At 40.8% G+C, this 19,209-nt stretch overlaps 1 protein-coding gene across 1 annotated transcript in view; it reads right to left on the bottom strand.

Moving 5' to 3' along the window:
• Positions 1-781: 781 nt before the first annotated feature.
• LOC129707360 (phosphatidate phosphatase LPIN2-like) overlaps positions 782-19,209 on the bottom strand; it is a 34,355-nt gene continuing 15,927 nt past the window's right edge. Inside the window, exons 13-20 of the mRNA XM_055652341.1 lie at positions 17,112-17,185; positions 14,594-14,738; positions 11,383-11,531; positions 8,275-8,361; positions 7,871-8,023; positions 6,728-6,842; positions 6,188-6,291; positions 782-3,563 (exon numbers count right to left, since the gene is read on the bottom strand). Of these exons, the coding sequence (XP_055508316.1) occupies positions 3,398-3,563; positions 6,188-6,291; positions 6,728-6,842; positions 7,871-8,023; positions 8,275-8,361; positions 11,383-11,531; positions 14,594-14,738; positions 17,112-17,185 (993 nt within the window). The 3' untranslated portion in view covers positions 782-3,397. The remainder of the gene's footprint in view (positions 3,564-6,187; positions 6,292-6,727; positions 6,843-7,870; positions 8,024-8,274; positions 8,362-11,382; positions 11,532-14,593; positions 14,739-17,111; positions 17,186-19,209) is intronic.

The raw sequence follows: 19,209 nt of genomic DNA, 5'->3' as shown, positions 1-19,209 counted from the left end.
GTGTTCTCCGGAACAAGGATGGAGATCCCAAGGTCCTTATCTTTCACACCAGCCTCCACAATCAACACATATTCTCCAACCTTTCTGTCACCTTCAACATGATCCCACCACTCACAACTCCACCATATTCTAGACCACTCCCTCTACAACTCCTTTGTACACTCCCTCTACAATTCCCTCACCCCAAACTGTCCCCTCCACCTGTATTTTCCCCTGCAACCACAGGAGATGTAAAACCTGTCCCTACACCTCCTTTCTCACATCCATCCAGGTACTCCAGATGTCCTTCCAGGTGAGTCAAGGACTCACATTCACTCCCCTAACCTCGTCCATTGCATTCGGTGCTCCCGATATGGTCTCTTTTACATCGGTGAGACCAAGTGAAGATGAGGCAACCATTTCACCAACAAATTACACCCGGTCAACATAGGCATGTCGGTACTCCCGGTCGCTAACCATTTTTCTCCATACCGACCTTTCTGTCCTGGGCCTCTTCCATTGCCAGAGTGAGGCCACATACACAGTCGAGGAACAGCAACTCCTAATGATATGATTTGTTCCTCCTAATGACATGAACATTGAATTTTTCAACTTTAGCTAATATCCACTCCTCATCCCCTTGTCCTCCCCCTATTTCCTGTGCTCCTTTCTGGTGAAATGCTTAATGATATTCCAGTTACTAAATATAAATATTCATATATTTATTTCTTGAATGTGTTACTTTATATTTGACCCAGGACAAAATATTTAGTTCAAAAATAACATGTCAGGCACACAAATACAAGTTCATTTTTTCTTTAATTATTCCAGTTACATCTAAGACATATTTAAGAAATAGATAATAGCATTCGTTGGAACAAGTTTACTTTAACAATTGTTAAAATTACAGTAACCTGCCAATGTAATAAATAAAATAGTTTTGAAAATTCTGCTTCCCTTTCCATGGTATATTACAGTTTGATTCAGGTGTCATTTTCTTGCATTATAGTTAAGACGTTCCTGGATATGCCATGGATCAAAAAATATCCTTTGGATGACATATGAAAATTGAATGCATCAGGTGCATACCTTGTAAGATTGAGCCATTTTAACTGAATCTGTAACTACAAATTAGAACTGCAAAATAATTAAGAATTAAATAAGTGCTTGCATTACTGTTCAAGAAGCCCATTTTGTTCCAGACTAAATAGAACTGCAATTATAGCATTATAATTAGCATTATAAGCATTTGCTTTTGGTGCTACTCTGTGCATTGATTCAGACTCAGAGTGTTTGTTTTATATCAGGTGAGCATCTACTATGCAATTTGTACCTTACAAAATGTTGATTTCATACAGGTAGCACAAACAGCATTGTTAAAATAGAAAAATAGCTTTAAAAAGTCATTGTTTACAAATGTTTGAACTTTCACAGAAAGAACATGCATTCAAATGATCTCCTCCACCAATGTCCAACTATTGCTTGCTGCATGGTAACAAAATAATTCCTACATTCGGATCAAAATGGGACCTAGCAAGTTATGCATTTATATTGAGTGAAATAACAAGGCAAATATCGCCATCTTTAAAAACTCCTACATACCGTGTGATAACTATTTCCATAATGCAATACAACTGCAGTTGTACAATTTACTTGTTTTCTCTTACAATCATCTCAATATCATGCGCATCTCTCTATTAAGGACTGATCTATACTCTTAATGCTTGAAAAAGAACCACTGGCTATAAACTAAGCCACAAAAGAGTCATGATTGAAACAAGAGGAAAAATAAGATTTTTGTTTTCCTCAGGATTCTAATGCACATGGCACACCATCTCACCACCATCAAGCAGTTACCTCAATGCCTAGTCAGTTTAAAGATTAAAATTCATTGGTCCGAGGTTGACCACACATGCTTGTTAGCTTAATCTACCAACTGGCTTTAATTTCACTATTTAGCATATTTATTAAATATTTTAATCTAACTCATTAAAAACCCATACATAAGGTTTTTAATGGTTTACTTTGCTTTACTGCATTTAATTTTACTATTGATTTCCATGCCATACTATAGTGTTTCAGAAGAGATTTTCAGGCATAGTAATTAAGACTTACGGTAATTCATTGCACAGGCATGGGCAAGTTGGGCCGAAGGGCCTGTGTCCATGTGCTATGCCTCTATGGAAGCTGAGGAAATCTAATTATGGAACTGTAGAAGTCTTCATGACAGCAACAAAGAAATATATAGATGGCTGAATTCATGTATTATGTGGTAACTTTTCCTTAAAAAGCTGAAATGAACAGATGTCATATTGATTGTCCAGTTTTCTCAGATTACAGGTAAATGTAACTTCTTATCAGGTGTCTTTCATGGAACATGTTAGGGCTCACTGCAAATACTACATCTCATAAAGGTAGTAAACCCACCATCAGACAGTGGCATTTTAAATTCCTTACAATTATTCCATCCTTCTGTATCAGAGGAGTCACATTTCAAACAGTTAAACATTTAGTTAGGGTAAAGCCTCCTTTCTGTTGAAATGTTTTGCAGTTTCATATGATGCTAATTTGTTCTCTTAACGTTCGCTTTGTACCACACCTCAGCAGTTGGGAAATACCTTACAGTCCAGTAACATTATGACATCCCCCCTCAAAACTCTATAGCATGACCTCCAACTGCATACTTGATGTTTAATTCACGTTATCTCTCTGTGGCCTAGCCTCTAAGTACCTTTCCCCATTCCCCCTCTTCATCAAGTCCTCTTGTTACTTGCTGCTCTTTCCTCCACATTTGATTCTACAATGTGTTAAGACAAAGACCCTTCTATGTATTCATGTCCATTTTGTACTTGTTTTGCTGAACCCCTCTCACTCCCACCCACAAAAGCATAATCGTTGGGTGCAAATTTTCATAGCTCTTTTACAGGTGAAGACTGAGAATTCAAGAGTCTCAGCCATTAACAAGAACTTTACTTCAGATTTGCATCTAATTTCCACCATATTGATATGGCAAGTTTTGATTAATTTGGAAAGAAAAGATTTCTACCACCTCTACCCTCTTAGGAATGTCATAAAACTATTCTCTCGAGGTGAAAGTGCTATACCACAGGGCAATGTCTTTCAAAGCCAAAAGGGAATCTCTAATCAACTGCAACTTATCAATAAACTAATTGTAGTTCTTTGAGGGGTTTGCATAAAATTATCAATGTTTAAAGTGCAAGATGGAGGAAACAGCAGTGCGAGTCTCATCACAAGTTGCAACTATTGAAACTCCACTTGAATTCACAGATTAATATTTACAGCGAGCATTTTAAGTCAATTTTGAGATCTATGGCCTTCAAATCAGAAGTTACAGATCATAATATGCTATTATAGAATTTTATAGGCCTAAAATCATTCAGAGTTCTTGCAAGGTCTATTACTCTTTGGTGTTTTTAAATTCATTGAGTTCATCCAGATCAAGCTGAAGAAGTGGTTCACGCCAAAATGCAAAATGGCTGTATTCAGGGTAAACAAAAGCGGAGATTCTTTCTTGTGCTATTAGTGGAAATACATGTTCGACTAATTCACCCAATCGTGAATACCTGAGGAGAGAAAAGAAGACTATCTCAGATTTATAGACAATTTCCCATGAATCCTGACAGATAACATGCAACAATGCAAACAATCTATGCTATAATCACACCAGACATGTGTAACTTCAAAAAGGCCATGCTGATCACAAAGGCAGTCACTAATGTTGTCTAGAAACAAGCAGAAATTAGAATTGGGTCACATTGAATGTCATAATGATAAATATCAAATTGTTCTGCAGTTAGCTCACAGAGACACTTATGTAACATTAAGCTGCACCACCACGAATGCTAAAGACTTTATTTATAAACACATTGTTGTAAAAAATTAGTTGGCTAAAAGATCATTTGTTAAGACAAATTACAGATGAGTCAGAGTATAGGAGGGAGATTGATCGACTGACGAAATGATGTCAGAAAAACAACTTTGCTCTCAACATCAGTAAGACCAAGGAACTGATTGTGGACTTTGGTAGAGGAAGAACGGGGATCTACAAACCACGTCTTAACCACAAAATATTTTTTGCATGATTAAAATCTTAGCAGACTTTGGCATTTTACGTACCAGCACCATAATCATAACAATGCTATGCTGCCATTCTGCCTCACTTTGTGTGAACGTTAGGAGCTCAAGGGCTAAATAATGTTCTCCAAAAACATCTTTACAGAAAACAGGTTTCAGACAGGTTTGTAAGTTTTGTTTAAATAGTTTTCAATTATTTACCCGAGGCTTCAGGATTTTCTTCTCTCACACGCCACACAAAACTGGCACAGAATTAAAAGCAGAGTACTGTGCAAAAAAGTACGATGTACCTAGCAGGCAATTTTAAGCACTATGAGAAGGTGTTCATTGTCTTAAAAAACAACTATACCCACTGCTAGTAGTAAAACACAATATGTTGGAGTAACTCATTGAATCAGGCAGCATCTGTGCAGTGAATGGAAAGGCAACATTTTGGGTTGGAACCCCCTGTTCAGACTGATTGTAGTGGGGGGGGGGGGAAAGCTGGATAAGAGTTGATGGCAGGGGAGGGGGGGGGGGGGCGGGAAAGAACAAAGCGTGGCAAGAGATGGATGGATACGGTTGAAGGGGTTTTGTTTGGCAGATGGGTGGACAAGAGTTAGAGATGAAAAAGGAAACAAAAGGAGTGTCAGCTAAGAAGAAGAGTGAAATGTAAAGCCAGAGAAAGGAATATAGGTGGAAGGACATGCGAAGGGAGCTGGGGCACAGGATAGAGAGGGGAGCGGGGAGGGGGAAGTTCGAAAGGGGGGAAAGGGGGGAGTTGGAAAGGGGGGAAGGGGGAGTTGGAAAGCGGGGAGTTTGGGTCTTTGCCTAAAATTGGAGAATTCAATACTCATACTTTTGGGTTGCAGTCAGTTAACTGTGGGAACCAGTTGGTTTATAGTACTCAAAAACTAAGAAATCCTCTATCCATGTTGAAGAAGGGTCACAAGCCAAAATGTCGCCCATCCACGTTCTCCAGAGATGCTGCCTGACCTGCTGAATTACTCCAGCATTTTGTGCCTTGGGATAAAGTAGACATCAGTTGATAATCCGTCCCATGATGGTGACACAGAGACGAAGATAAGGGAGTGAGGCGTCAGAGATATTCCAAGAGATTTTGAGTGCAGGATGGAAATATGTGGTAAAGTCGATCAAATCAACGTTCTACAAGGTGCAGAAGGCAGCATATAGCTACGCGCACAGCTGCACAGCAGAGACGCACAGGTGATGAACATGGAAGAGTACAACACAAGAACAGACCCTTCAGCCCACAATGTCATTGTTCCTCCCCCTTTTGATCACTCAACCCATCCACTGGTTATGTTGCTCATGCTTCCTACAACCCCCTCACCCTTCTGCACAGGGAGCATAAATCTTAGACCTGCTAAAAAAGCTCAAGGGCTGAGGCATCCTCTAACACTGCCTCTGGAATCCCCGCTATATGCCTTGCTTGCAGTCAGACCCACCTTTGCCCGACTACGGACCAAATGGGAAGTAGTCAATCTAACCGGTGTGACTACCTCCAAAAACACAGTGTCCAGGTAACTCTCCCCATCCCTGATGTGCCACAGTATTTAAACCTCAAACTTCGGGTCATCAGCTTTGAGCCCGAGTTCCTCAATCATGCAACACTTGCTGCAGATGTGGCCATCAGGAACCACCAAGGGGTCCACCAGCTCCCACATCAGGAAGCTGTAAGAGGATCGAAGGGATCAGATGAAAGATTTATTTCACCTAGAGGTTGCACTTTGGAACATATTACCTGGGAAGGTGGTGGAGACAGGTATTCTTACAACATTTTAAAAGTATCCAGATAACATTTGAATCACCAATGCATAACAAGCTACAGACAAGTGTTGGCATCTGGGGTTAGTATAGATGGGTACTTGACTGCCGGCATGGACAAGGTGGGCTGAAGAGCCTATATCTGTGCTGCATGTCTCTACGAACACCACCTTCTCTGGGTAATCAAATATATAAATAAGCAATGTATATTACATATTAGCTACATGCATTTCACTAGAATTGTTATTAGTTGTTGGATATCTGCTATGTTCATCTAGCAGTAATTTTTAAAACTACCTTCACTTTTAATAAACTAAATTTACATTGGATAATATCACTGACTTACGAAGATTTGTTGCTTTTAGTTTGTTCCTGAATTAGCTCTCCTTTTGGATTTACAATGAAAATTCGACTTTCTTGCACGTTAACTTCTTTATAGGCATAGGCATCCTATAACAAATATGAAAGAAAAACCGTAAGCATTTAAGTACATCTGATTTGATTACACTTAATTTTATTCACCCAAACGCACTTCCAAGAATTGGTTTTACATTCACACTGGCTAGGCACGGCAGCAAAACATTGCTAACTTCAATGTTAAAACAATACAAAATCCAAGCCTCAAAATTACTTGACACATGAAATTTGCTGGTTTCAACAGTGATGTTTTATCCAACTCAAGGTATGAACATTCCTGAAGAAATGGAATAATCTACACAGTCCATTTACTGTAACTGCAAGAATTCCCCATTAGTTGTTTAGAGGGTACCAACGTCTTCTCAGCAAGACGATGCCCTTTCAACAGCAAAGGCAACTCACCCACCAGTCTCTAGAAATATTTAAGTACAAGATGCAATCAGTTTTTATTTCAGGATACTTCACTTACATTAGTCCTGTTTCCAAAAGCAGCATAAAATGGGGATCTGTGTGGATTAAATAGATTCCTGATGTCATTCAAGCAGTGAATTTTGAAAAGTTCTGGTTTCTTCTCGATTACTTCTCTGAAAAATAGAACAAAAAGTTTCAGCTGCTGTATCACCAAACCTACTTTTATCTTTACCAATAAATATACATTGACAATCAAAAGGAACACCTATTTTTTAAACGTGTTCAACAAATAATACCCAGGGAATATTCTAGTCAATGCTACAAATGATAGTGGTGAGAGAGCATTTGGAAATCTTAAGGACCCATGGTTAGTGATCCTGGGTTGAGGCACAGAAACAATCAGATATTTACTGTGGTAAGTACCTACTATATTGTTATAACAGTGAACTATTGTTGGGGCCTGGAGAATAAGCAGGCTTTAAGTGCATTTATGCATGGGTAATGGACTGCTATTATTTGACCTCGCCCAAAATGGGAGAGGCACATCTGTGGTAACTGTAACTTTTGGGTCTATAGAATACATCCAGAATTTGAAAAGTAGGTTTTATATATTATATTATTTTAAAAACGCTGACAGAAAAACAGGTCCCTGAAATTCCAGGAGCATTGTCAATCAAATAACCCATTGTTCATGCACAAAAGTCAAGTGTATTCAAGTATTAGAGTTACAATATAGTTAAATACATTTTATTTGAAAACAGTATCGCTGAATGTTAAAAGAAAAAGAAACATAATTAATATTTCTATCTGGAAGTAAAAAAATCACCAGTATTCTCTCCCAGTGCTAAACAACTGTACAGCAGCATAACTACAGTATTTAATAACTGATGTGTAAATAGCAGAAAATAAGAGAGAAATCTTAGTTGAGTTAATAGAGATGTCGGTTATCATAACGGACAGATTTACCCATTACGAGTAACAGTACATTTTATAATTGAGCAGAAATGGTGTATATACTGATATGGCAGTATTAAAAATAGAAGTTATTATTTAAAGTAGAAAACCATTATGGAATTTTCACCAATAAATATGTATGCACTCCAAGGCTAAAATTATGCTTTTAATAGCTAGATTTGAGGGCTGAGAGATAATGGCAACTTTGCCTTTCTTAAGATAGATAAAAATTGAAAAGTATAGTTACCTGTGTAATGCTGAAATTAAACTACTAGGAGCTAGCAGGAGTGGTCCTCTAGGAAGTACAGTACCTCTGTCATTAACCCAGTGTAAGTAACCCCTGGTTATATCTGCCATTCCTATTGCACGTGCAGAACAGTAAAGAAATTTGTAGCCATTCCTGTATAAAAGGCAAATAATATCAATTAAAATGGTATTCTTCACTATGATCTTGTATAAAAGCCATCACCACAAATTATTTTGTGGTCATGATATTTAACAAAGCGGATATGATTTCAATAAACCTACCAATTCAGTTTCAGGTTTTCAAATTCAGGTAAAACAGTTTAACTGAACATTCACTAAAGTAATAAATATATAAAAAATAAACAATGTATATTGCAGATCAGCTACACGTGAAAAAATACATACTCGTGTATCTTATGATAGAGTTTTGCAATCCCCTGGTGAGTCCAGTCCTTGCCCAGTTGTGGTAAAATATGACCCAAAGCATCGGATCTGAAAATAAATAAAATCATTAGTATTTAACAAGTACATTTAAAAGGGACACTGAAAAGTCATTAAACTAAATTCAATTTAATAAATTATTTAACAAAAGCAGAAATTGTCCAGATGTGGCCTGACAAAAAAAATTATTTTGGATGAACGAATTGGAATTAACTTGACTTGGTTTAAATAGTTTCCAGCAGCACCTGGCTTTCGGGATTATAAGACATTAGGAATTATTCAGGAGTTATAAAAAAAATTAAATGGAAGTAGCAGCCGTTAATTCATACCAAGCACCAATTACCAGAAGGTCTGGCCTTATATACACTAAAAGCAGTAATCAGTTTGAAGTTGACACTAATGTGGGTGCTAATGTAGATAATGACAATAGTTATTCGAAATTACAGCAAGATCTTCATCAGCCAGGCAATGAGGCTGAGGAATGGCGAATGGAGTTTAATACAGATGAGTGTGCTGTGAGATATTGTATTTTGGAAAGTCGAACCAGGGCAGGACCTTCACAGCGAATGGCAAGACCCTCTACATTGTTGAGCAGAGGATATAGGAGTGTAGGTACACAGTTCCACGAAATTGGCATCACAGGTAGGTAGGGTGGTCAAGAAGTATAGAAGTTAGGATGTTATGTTACAGTTGTATAAGATGTTGGTGAGGCCACATTTGGAGTATGGTGTTCAGTTTTGATGACCCTGCTATAGGAAGGATGTCATTAAGCTGGAGAAAGTGCATAGAAGATTTATTAGGATGCAGCCAGGACTTGAGGGCACAAGCTATAGGGAGTTGGGACTTTATTCCTTGCTGTGCAGGAGGATAAGGGGTGATCTTCTAGATGTGTATAAGATCATCAGGGGGATAAGTACATGCTCAGAGTCTTTTACCTAGAGTACGAGAATCAAGAACCAGAGGACATAGGGTTAAGGCGAGCGGGTAACATTTTTTATAGGAACCTGAGGGATAGCTCCTCTCATTCACGGAAGGTGGTGGGTGGGTGTATGCAATGAGCTGCCAGAGGAGGTAGTTGAGGCAGGTACTATAACAACATTTAAAAGACATTTGGACAGGTACATGGATGGGTAGGATTTAGAGGAAAATGGGTCAAAAACGTGTAGTGGGACAAGCGTAGATGGGACATCTTGGTTGGCATGGGTGTCAGAGATTATGAGGAGAAGGCAGGAGAATGGGGTTAAGAGGGAAAGATAAATCAGCCATGAGTGAATGGCGGAGTAGACTTGATGGACAGAATGGCCTACTTCTGCTCCTATCACATGAACTTATGAGCCCAAAGGGCCTGTTTCCAAAATGTATGGGTGGGTGTGAACACCAAATGAGCTGGGACCTTGCAATGGGAGCCAGCTAGTGAAAGGGCAAACCAGAAGGGAGTGCCTGACCCCGTTAGGAACAACAGTGAACACCCGTACACTACATACATGCCCCAACCTACGTAGGGGTTATGTCCCTTTAAATGTCAGGTTTTACTCAAGTCATCACCTTGAAACAAGGTAGAAACAAAGAACTGATGAAGCTGGTTAACACTTAAATACACAAAATGCACAAAGTGCGAAGTAATTCAGCAATCAGGCAGTCTCTGGAGAATATGGACAGGTGACATTACGGGTTGGGACCCTTCTTCAGACTGGTTCAGTCTGCTGAGTTACTCTAGCACCTTAAAACTAGGCACTGACGCAGCCGGTCTGAATCATACAGATACAAATAATTTTTTTGCCAAGTATGTAAAAACATACAAGGAATTTGATTTGCCATACAGTCATACCAAAAAAGCAGCAAGACACACAACTACATAAAAATTAACATAAACATCCACCACGGCGCACTGTGATGGAAGGCAATAACGTATTAACTTCTTCCCTTCTTTTCTCCCGCAGTCGGGGCAGTCAAACCATCCGCAGTTGGGGCGATCAAAGCTCCCGCAACCAGGAGATTGAAGTTCCCGCAATCAGGGCGGTCGAAGCTCTTACGGTTGGAGCTCCCGGAGTCGATCCCCAGCAAAGGGACCGCCAGCTCCACAATGTTAGGCCGCAGTGCGGACTGAGATACGATACAGAACCAATGAGCCCATCGTGACCAGCTGCCGCAACGTCTGGTTGACGCGGCTGTCATTGGCGCTCACGTTGTAACCCCTGGCCGACAGCACTTTCCTGATGTCGCTGCCACCGACTGGATGCACTCGGGTCAACTTGGGGCTCCCTCCCCTCTCACCAGCTGCCGCTTCTTCCTGTCAGCTATGGTTTTGGCCGCTCCCCGTCCACCTCCACCACCTCCTCCTTCTCCTTCTCCCCAGTCGCCAACATCTACCACCTTGAACACTTTGGCTCTGGAGAGAAGTAATGGCCTACCGGTAGAAACAGCAGCTGGTGAGAGGGGAGGGTGATCGAGCGTGTCCTGTCAACGGTGGCCGAGCGTGCCCTGTCGGAGGCAGCAGCCTGAAGAAAGCGCTGCCGGCCAGGGGCTACAACGTGAGCCTCAACAACAGCAGAGCAGCTGCATCAACCAGACGGCGCGGCAGCTGGTCAAGATGGACTCACTGGTGCGCCTTATAGAAGCTTTTGGTGACTCGGCTGGAAGTTGTTATCCTCTCCTTCCTTCATTTTCGCTCGCCTTCCCAGTGTCACACTGGAAAAGCAGTGAGCCCAGGTGTTTATATCCATGAAACAGGCGGTATGCCCTCTCCGTCCTCTCCACACTCCCGTTGCAATAACACAGGTAATTCAGGAAACAGGACAACCTATTACGCATTAATCACATGTGCGAGTTTATCTAACTCATCTATTTCACAAGTCAGGAGTATCCAGAGAAAACCCACGGGGTCATAAGGAGAACATACTCTGCGTTCAGCACCCACAGTTGGTATCAAACCCGGATCTCTACCACTGTGTCATCGTGCCATCAGCCCAATTTTATGTTTTCTCCTCATCATCAATAACTTAGCTGGAGATTCCTAATAAGTCCTGCTTATGAACGTAAACCAGCAAAAATAACGATTATAGGCAGACTTACTTTGTTATTGTCCCGTCAATATCAGATATAATAATCTTATCATCCCAGTTCCAGAGATAAATGGTACCTTCACATCGACAGGTCCCCTGATACTGAGTTGTCACACTGAACACGGCATTATTTGGGCCATCTTTCAGATTAAGGCTGCGCTGTAAATTATAAGACAACAAATAAATGGCGAATAATTCAACATTGTAAAATTAAATATAGCCATTTGGGCTAAACAATAAAATGCCATCTGTCTGAACTACTTAACCAGGAAAAAAAATTCAACTTGCCAATGTTTCAAGGCTGCTGTATTTCACACATTCATGAACATATTATGATGGTGATTAAATGTAAATGCACAAATTTCATGAACTGTTTTAAAATAGAAATTAGACGCTACAACTGCAGCATTTAAACAACAGCATTAAACCATGATGTCTAACAGCAAAACCGACAGAACAAAGCGTTCCAATATTGGCTTCATTAGCTGCCTCATAACCAACTAAACTGAAGAAGTTATTTTGAATCCCTGGAGAATGCTTAAAGAGAGTTGGAAAAGCTACAGAAAAATAATCCGAGCTTTAAAATCTACACATCCCACAGGTTTTCCACTTCAAAGTATTTCTCCCTCGGCCGATCCGTTGCCAATGTCGAAACTAAAAAACATATACACTAAGAACAAGTGAAATCACCTATATGAAGCAAACAATAGATTAGCAGGTAATTAAGAGAAAGGAGTAAAACAGGCAGTCAAAGTATTAATTTTATACCTTAATCACAAAGTAACATTTTGGAAAATAACTAATCTTGGTAATTCTTGGTAAGAATTCAGTGGATCTGCCTGCACTTTCCTAAAGCCTTTCTTGGTGATGTGTGGAAAACTGCTGCAAGCATGCCATGCCCATCAGCAAGCTTAGCCTTTAGGGGGAACAAGAAGTTCCTGTGCATACAACTGCACATACACAAATTTAAAATTTACACAACCTCCATCTACTTTTGTGCCATCTGCAAACTTACAAATCATGCCAGGTACAATCTCATCTAAATCGTTGAAAAGCAATGGGCCCAGCACTGATTCCTGAGCACACCACTGGTAACGGGCGTTCAGTTTGAAAAACAACCTTCCACCATCACCCTCTGCTTCCTTCTAAAGAGCCAATTTGCTGCGTAGTCAGCTAACTCTCCCTGGATCACATGTGATCTAACCTTCCAGAGCAGCCAGCTATGCTGAACTTCGCTGGTCCATATTGACAATATCTGCGGCTTTGCTCTCATCAACCTTCAGCTACAATCCTAGACTGCATTGAGGGATTTTGAGGTACAGTCCCATAGATTTTTGAAATGGCAACACAAGTAAATAGAGAGGTAAAATAGGTTTATGGTAGGCTTACTGAATATCTATATTACTAAAAGTCTGATCTTGACCGCTTTTGACCCACTGTTCTGCAATTTTTCCGAGAGGACCCCGCCACCTACGGCTGTCATTTTTGGCCACCTCGCTCAGAGCCCCCGTCCACCTTCCGGGACCGGAGCATTTTTCCCCATTGATGAAAAATCTATTAATGTTTTTTAAAAATCCGTTATTCTCTCTGCTGCCCCCGCTGGCGGCAAGGTGGGAGGAACTATAAAACCAGGAAGTATAGTGCCTCATTAAGTGTCTGCCAGACCCAGGAAGCGAGAGGACCACGGCTCTCTGAGCTGCGAATAACGCTGTACGCACGTCTACTCCACGGTGAGTCCCCTCGATGCGGCTGCAAAGTGGCTGCTGCCTAATTGTTTACCTCGCCTTTTTAAAAAGTTTGTGTTCACAAAGTGAATTTTGGTTGTCAGGTGGCCGCTGCCCAATTGTTTGCCTCGCTTTTTAAAAAGTTTGTGTTCACAAAATGAATTTTACTTCGGAGTCACGTGAGTGACTACGTGAAGAACCCGTCCAGCATGCATGCGCGACATTGCGGTCACGCAGATGCAACAGCGATGAACGCGAGTACAGGCACTCTCGCTACAAGCCTGAAGGAACGGACCGTTAGATAAGTACTTACCTACAGGTTTAACTTGCGACTTTGCTTCTCTTTGTTGCTCCAGGGGAACTGGAGACAGCAAAGCAGCACAGATGGAAGAGGCCCCCGTTCAACTCCAGGGAAGGAACGTTCCGTCAGTGGAGGGGGGAGAGGCGGCACCGGGACCTCGCACGCTGCGGTCCACAGTCAAGGTACTGAGCCGATGCCCAGTCCGCTAACAGCTGTCTGACCATCAGCAGCGGACTGGAGGGAAATTCAAATACCGGCCGGTAATCCCTGCATCTCCCGACAAGGAGACTCGCCGCCCGAGAACCGCTGAAATGCCGCCCAAAAACGGCAGGCAGCCTCTAGCAGCAAAGCCAGCAACCAAACCTCGGGCTGGAGACAGACACAGAAGATGGAATCGGCACTTCAAACGAGAGCAAGTGTTTGTCCTCCAAGCCAGAGTAAGGTCATGGAGCCAAAAACTCCAGCGAGACTTGCCTCAGGAGCAGGAGCAAGTCTGCCAAGGGAGCATAACACTCCCACTCCAGTGACTACAGCATTGGCCATCTCCCTTGTCGAGGGATTGATGGCGACCAGGGCTGGGCTGGTCAAGAAAAGGGGTCACTGGCTGAACAACATCGGGAGTATGCTTGAGGTACAGGATTGGGAAGACAGTTTGAGTCAGGATCCTTCCTCAGACTGTCTGGCATTGATGTACACCAATTTGCTCTTGCCTTTCTCCAAGTGAAGAGCCATCACACTACACAAGCTTTTGCATTTGAAGCACTGTGGAATGTCCTGGGGGGGGGGATTGGGAGACTATGTATAAACACTGCTGTAATTTCTACATGGTGAAACCAAAATGTATAAAAATGGCTTTTATTAAAATCTGGCAATGTACACTTTAACCACGTGATTTTTATCTATTCCAAATCTTAAATTGTGAGGTACAGAGGCAAATAAATAAATGATGGGTCTTTGTCCCAAACATTATGGAGGCAAACCATGCTCTTGTGCACCCCAATAAGATGTTTTCTGCAGCGCATCTGTAGAAGTTCGTGAGAGTTGGTGGTGACATGCCGAACTTCCTAAGCCTTCTAAGGAAGTACAGGTGGTCATGTGCTAACCTTACAAGCTACACCAAATATTAAAAACTACACTTTTTTTCTGGGTTAATTTATAATATATTTGTTGCAGAGATTTAAGAACTACTTTCTTACCAGTTTTTCAGCGGACAATCGGAGTGATTTTTTGTATGTTGCTGTGCTGCTCGGACAAGGCGAATCTCGACATTTAGAAATAGGCTTTGGACGGTCCTTAATAGTACTGAAGTCATCATCACTAGATGTTAGTTCTTCCTTACGCCTGTCCACAACGCATTTAAAAGTTATCATTGGCAACATATAAAAGCAGTGACACACAGGTATCCTCAAAACATGTATAAAGGAACAAGTATGAATTAGTATGTATAGTACAGGAACAATACAAAGCACCAGCTGGCAAAAGTCTAATGGTGTTGAAATACAGAACATCAGTGTGCATAAAGACACAAGACAACAAACTTACTCAACTCGCACCTAAAGAAAACTAAAGGAACTGTTCTAACCTAAAAGCTTTATCACAAAGGAAAGCTCTTTTCACTCAAATTATGGTCAAGGTAACTAAAAAGCCTTTGGAGATCAGTGTCATTCTGGTCAATATATGCTGCGCCCCTTGCAAAGCCAACATCTATATAATTTGAGCATTCTCATATTACTTATATATTTTATCTGGATATATTTCTTATATACTTGCAATGGTCAAGGCTTTTGGCACATTGGCCTTCATCAGTCAGAGTATTGAATATAGAAGTTGGGAGATCATGTTACAGTTGTACACAACATTGGTGGGCAACATTGAGGGTATTGTGTTCTGCTTTCATCACCATATTATTGGAAAAATTGTGTCATGCTAGAAAGGGTGCAGGGAAGATTTATGAGGATGTTGTCAGGCCTCGATTGCCTAAGCTACAGGAAGAGGTTGTAATAGCAGCGCATTTGGAAAGTAGTGACAGGATCAATCAGTCAGACAATAAACAATAGGTGCAGGAGTAGGCCATTCGGCCCTACGAGTCAGCACGGCCATTCAATGTGGAAAGCATTGATTTATGATGGGGAAATCATGCTTGACTAATCTTCTGGATTTTTTTGAGGATGTAACAAGTAGAATGGATAAGGGAGAGTCAGTAGATGTGGTGTATCAGGACTTTCAAAAAGCCTTTGACAAGGTCCCACACAAGAGTGTGGGTAGGATATTGACATGGATAGAGAACTGGTTGGCAGACAGGAAGCAAAGAGTAGGAATTACCAGGTCCTTAGCAGAATGGCAGGCAGTGACTAGTGGGGTGCCGCAAGTCTCAGTGCTGGGACCCCAGTTATTTACAATATATAATGACGATTTAGACGAGGGAATTAAATGTAACAGCTCCAAGTTTGCGAATGCCATAAGACTGGGTGGCAGTTTGAGCTGCAAGGAGGCTGCTATGATGCTGCAGGGTGACTTGGATAGGTTGGGTGAGTGGACAAATGCAGAATAATGTGATGTTATCCACTTTGGTGGCAAGAACAAGAAGGCAGACTATTATCTGAATGGTGCAAGATTTAGAAAAGGGGAGATGCAATGAGACCTGGGTGTCATGAAAGTCACTGAAAGTAAGCATGCAGGTACAGCAGGCAGTGAAGAAAGCAAATGGCATGCTGACCTTCATAGTGAGAGGATTTGAGTATAGGAGCAAGAAGGTCGTACTGGACTCGTACAGGGCCCTGGTGAGACCACACGGAGTATTGTGTGCAGTTTTGGTCTCCGAATTTGAAGAAGAACATTCTTGCTATTGAGGGAGTGCAGCGTACGTTCACCAGGTTATTTCCTGGAATGGAGGGACTGACATATGATGAAAGAATGGGTCGACTGGGCTTGTATTCACTGGAATTTTGGATGAGAAGGGGATCTTATAGAAACATATAAATTCTTATGGGATTGGACAGGCTAAATACAGGAAAAATGTTCCCCATGTCGGGGGAGTCCAGCACCAGGGGTCACGGCTTAAGAATAAGGGTTAGGCCATTTAGGACTGAGATGAGGAAAAACCTTTTTACCCAGAAAGTTGTAAATCTGTGGAATTCTTAGCTAAAGAAGGCAGCGGAGGCCTATTCACTGGGTGTTTGCAAGAGTTAGATTTAGCTCTTAGGGCTACGGGATATCGGGAAAGCTGCCAGAGGAGGTAGTTGAGGCAGGTACCTTTATAACTTTTAAGAGATGTTTGAACAGGTACATGGACAGGACAATGTAGGTGGCGTATGTCGGTCATCGTAGGCTAGTTGGGGTGAAGCTCCTGTTTCGATGTTGTGTGACTATCACGATATGCTTTCCATTGGTAGTTATGTTACATGAATGCCATGATCAAGATCCTGTAACACTATTTCTTGAAACTGAGACCCACTACGTCCTTTACAGAAATAATCAAGAAACCAACTGCCAATCTCTTTTTTACAGCTTTGCAAATGTTTGATGCGTGTGTTTTTGTGCATTGTATAAATAACCAGTAAAAGAAGGAAGATGCTTCCTGTTTGACAACAACGTGGTGATTTTTTACTTGTTAAAGAATTCAGTATATATTCAGTTTTTGCACATTAAAAACAAAATACCTGTAAACTGTACAAAGTTTTTGAATAATCTGTGTAGTTGGCAAGCGACTATTACCTGCAACCTTCGCCAGTCTGTTTAGCATCTCCTGTTTGACTTTGATCTTCACCCTTTTTGGTAGCAGATTCTGGCTAAAAAAATAACAGAATTAAATTTAGTAACACCGTAACATGGTGTCAGAACACCAATTTCTCCCTCGATGTCAGCAAGATGAAGGAGTCATCGATTTCAGGAAGCATAGTGGAGTACATGCTCCAGTCAGCATCAATGGTCCCGAAGTAGAAACTGTTGAGAACTACAATTTCTTTGGCATAAATATTACTAACAATTTGTTGTGGGCCAACCAGACTGAAGTGACAGACCAAAAAGCACATCAACTTCCTCAGGAGATGGAGGAAATTCAGCATTCTCCAATGACTTACAAACCTCTACAGATGCTCCGTAGATACTGTTGGGTTGCATCAGAGCTTGGTTTGTGAACAGCTCTGCCAAGAACGCAAGAAGTTGCAGAGAGTTGTGGATGTAGCCCAGTCCATCACACAGTCTAGACTCCCCACCATTGACTCTAGTTATACTGGAACTGTTACACTACAATGTTGAGAAACTATATGCTGCAATCTGGTGTTATTCTCTTTGATACTTTTTAAAAACCATTCCAAATTGATGATGGGTTTAGTTATTATTGTCACTTGCACCGAGGTTTTGCATGCTATCTAAAAAGATCAGATATACTATACATAAATACAATCGTCAAACTGAAGTACAATAGAGCAAAGAGGAAGCCACGGAGTGTATGACTTTATTGTATTTATGTATTTCACTGTACCTTGGTACATGTGACAATAATAAACCTAACCTTAAGATTTCATACATTTATGAAACCTAAACCAGGCAACAGCAAAATTATCATGAAGAATTAATTACTCGGCCTGTACCTTAAATACATCTAAAGGGGAAAAGCAAATGTCCAGTTTTATAAAGTTATCTTTTTGCTATGTATTACACTTCTTACCACTTCTTAGTTATTGTTCTGACACCATTCTCTAATGCATTAGGAGAGATGGATTATTTCTAAAATTAATCAAAATGTATTCACTATTTACCACTATCAGCTGTCCAAATGATTTACAACCAATTTAAATCATGCGTAAAGTTATGTAACTCTAAACAGATTTGCAACAGGATTAGAAACATAGAAATTAGGTGCAGGAGTAGGCCATTCGGCCCTTCGAGCATGCACCGCCATTCAATATGATCATGGCTGATTAACTGGCATGTCTCCCATGACCCTTAAAAAGCACCATTGAAAGCATAGTCAGGTTGTATAACAGCTTGGTTTGGGAACAGCTCTGTCAAAGACCACAAGAAATTGCAGAGTTGTAGATGTAGCCCAGTTCAGCGCACAAGCCAGACTTCCCACTGTTGATTCCATCTACATTTCAAACTGCGTTGGAAAAACAGCCAACATAAAGACGTAAAACACTTGTCCAACCCCGGTCATTCCTACTTCTCTCTTCTCATGTCAGGCAGAAGGTAGATAAGCTTGAAAGCATGCACCACCAGACTGATGGACAGCTTCTTCCCCTCTGTTATATGTCCAATTCACCTCTACCTTATTGTGGACATTGGACTTTGTCTATGGAACTGATGCGCTACAATGCTGAGAACTAGACACTGCACTTCCAGGCTTCCTCTTTGCTCTATCTATTGTACTGGAGTTTTACTTTACTGTATTTATGTATAGTATATCTGATCTTTTTGGATAGCATGCAAAACAAAGCGTTTCAATGTGAGGTACAAGTGACAATAATAAACATAAACCCATCATCAACTTTGTTGAATGGTTTTCATTTTGCTTTATTTAGTATTCCACTGAAAATGGTAAACCAGAGGAAGGATCAGACAGGTTATGTAGGAATGCAGAAAGATGGGGAAAATTTGAGGTTTATTACTTTAAGACGAATATTATTTAAATAAAACATTGGTAATCAGAGAGATTTGGATGGCCTTGTGTAAGAAACAAAATTAGCTTGTAGCTACACCAAATATTTAAGCAGGCAACTGGAATATTTTCTTAATGCAAGGAGAAGGTTTCCTTACTGCAAGAGTATAACAATAAAAAAGTTTTGCTGCAACATTGGAGGGCTTATTTAAG

The sequence above is a fragment of the Leucoraja erinacea genome, chromosome 21 (assembly GCF_028641065.1).
Source record: "Leucoraja erinacea ecotype New England chromosome 21, Leri_hhj_1, whole genome shotgun sequence".
Classification (NCBI taxonomy): domain Eukaryota; kingdom Metazoa; phylum Chordata; class Chondrichthyes; order Rajiformes; family Rajidae; genus Leucoraja; species Leucoraja erinaceus.
The sequence above is the reverse complement of the archived record's forward strand: the minus strand, read 5'-3'. Positions and strand labels throughout refer to the sequence as shown.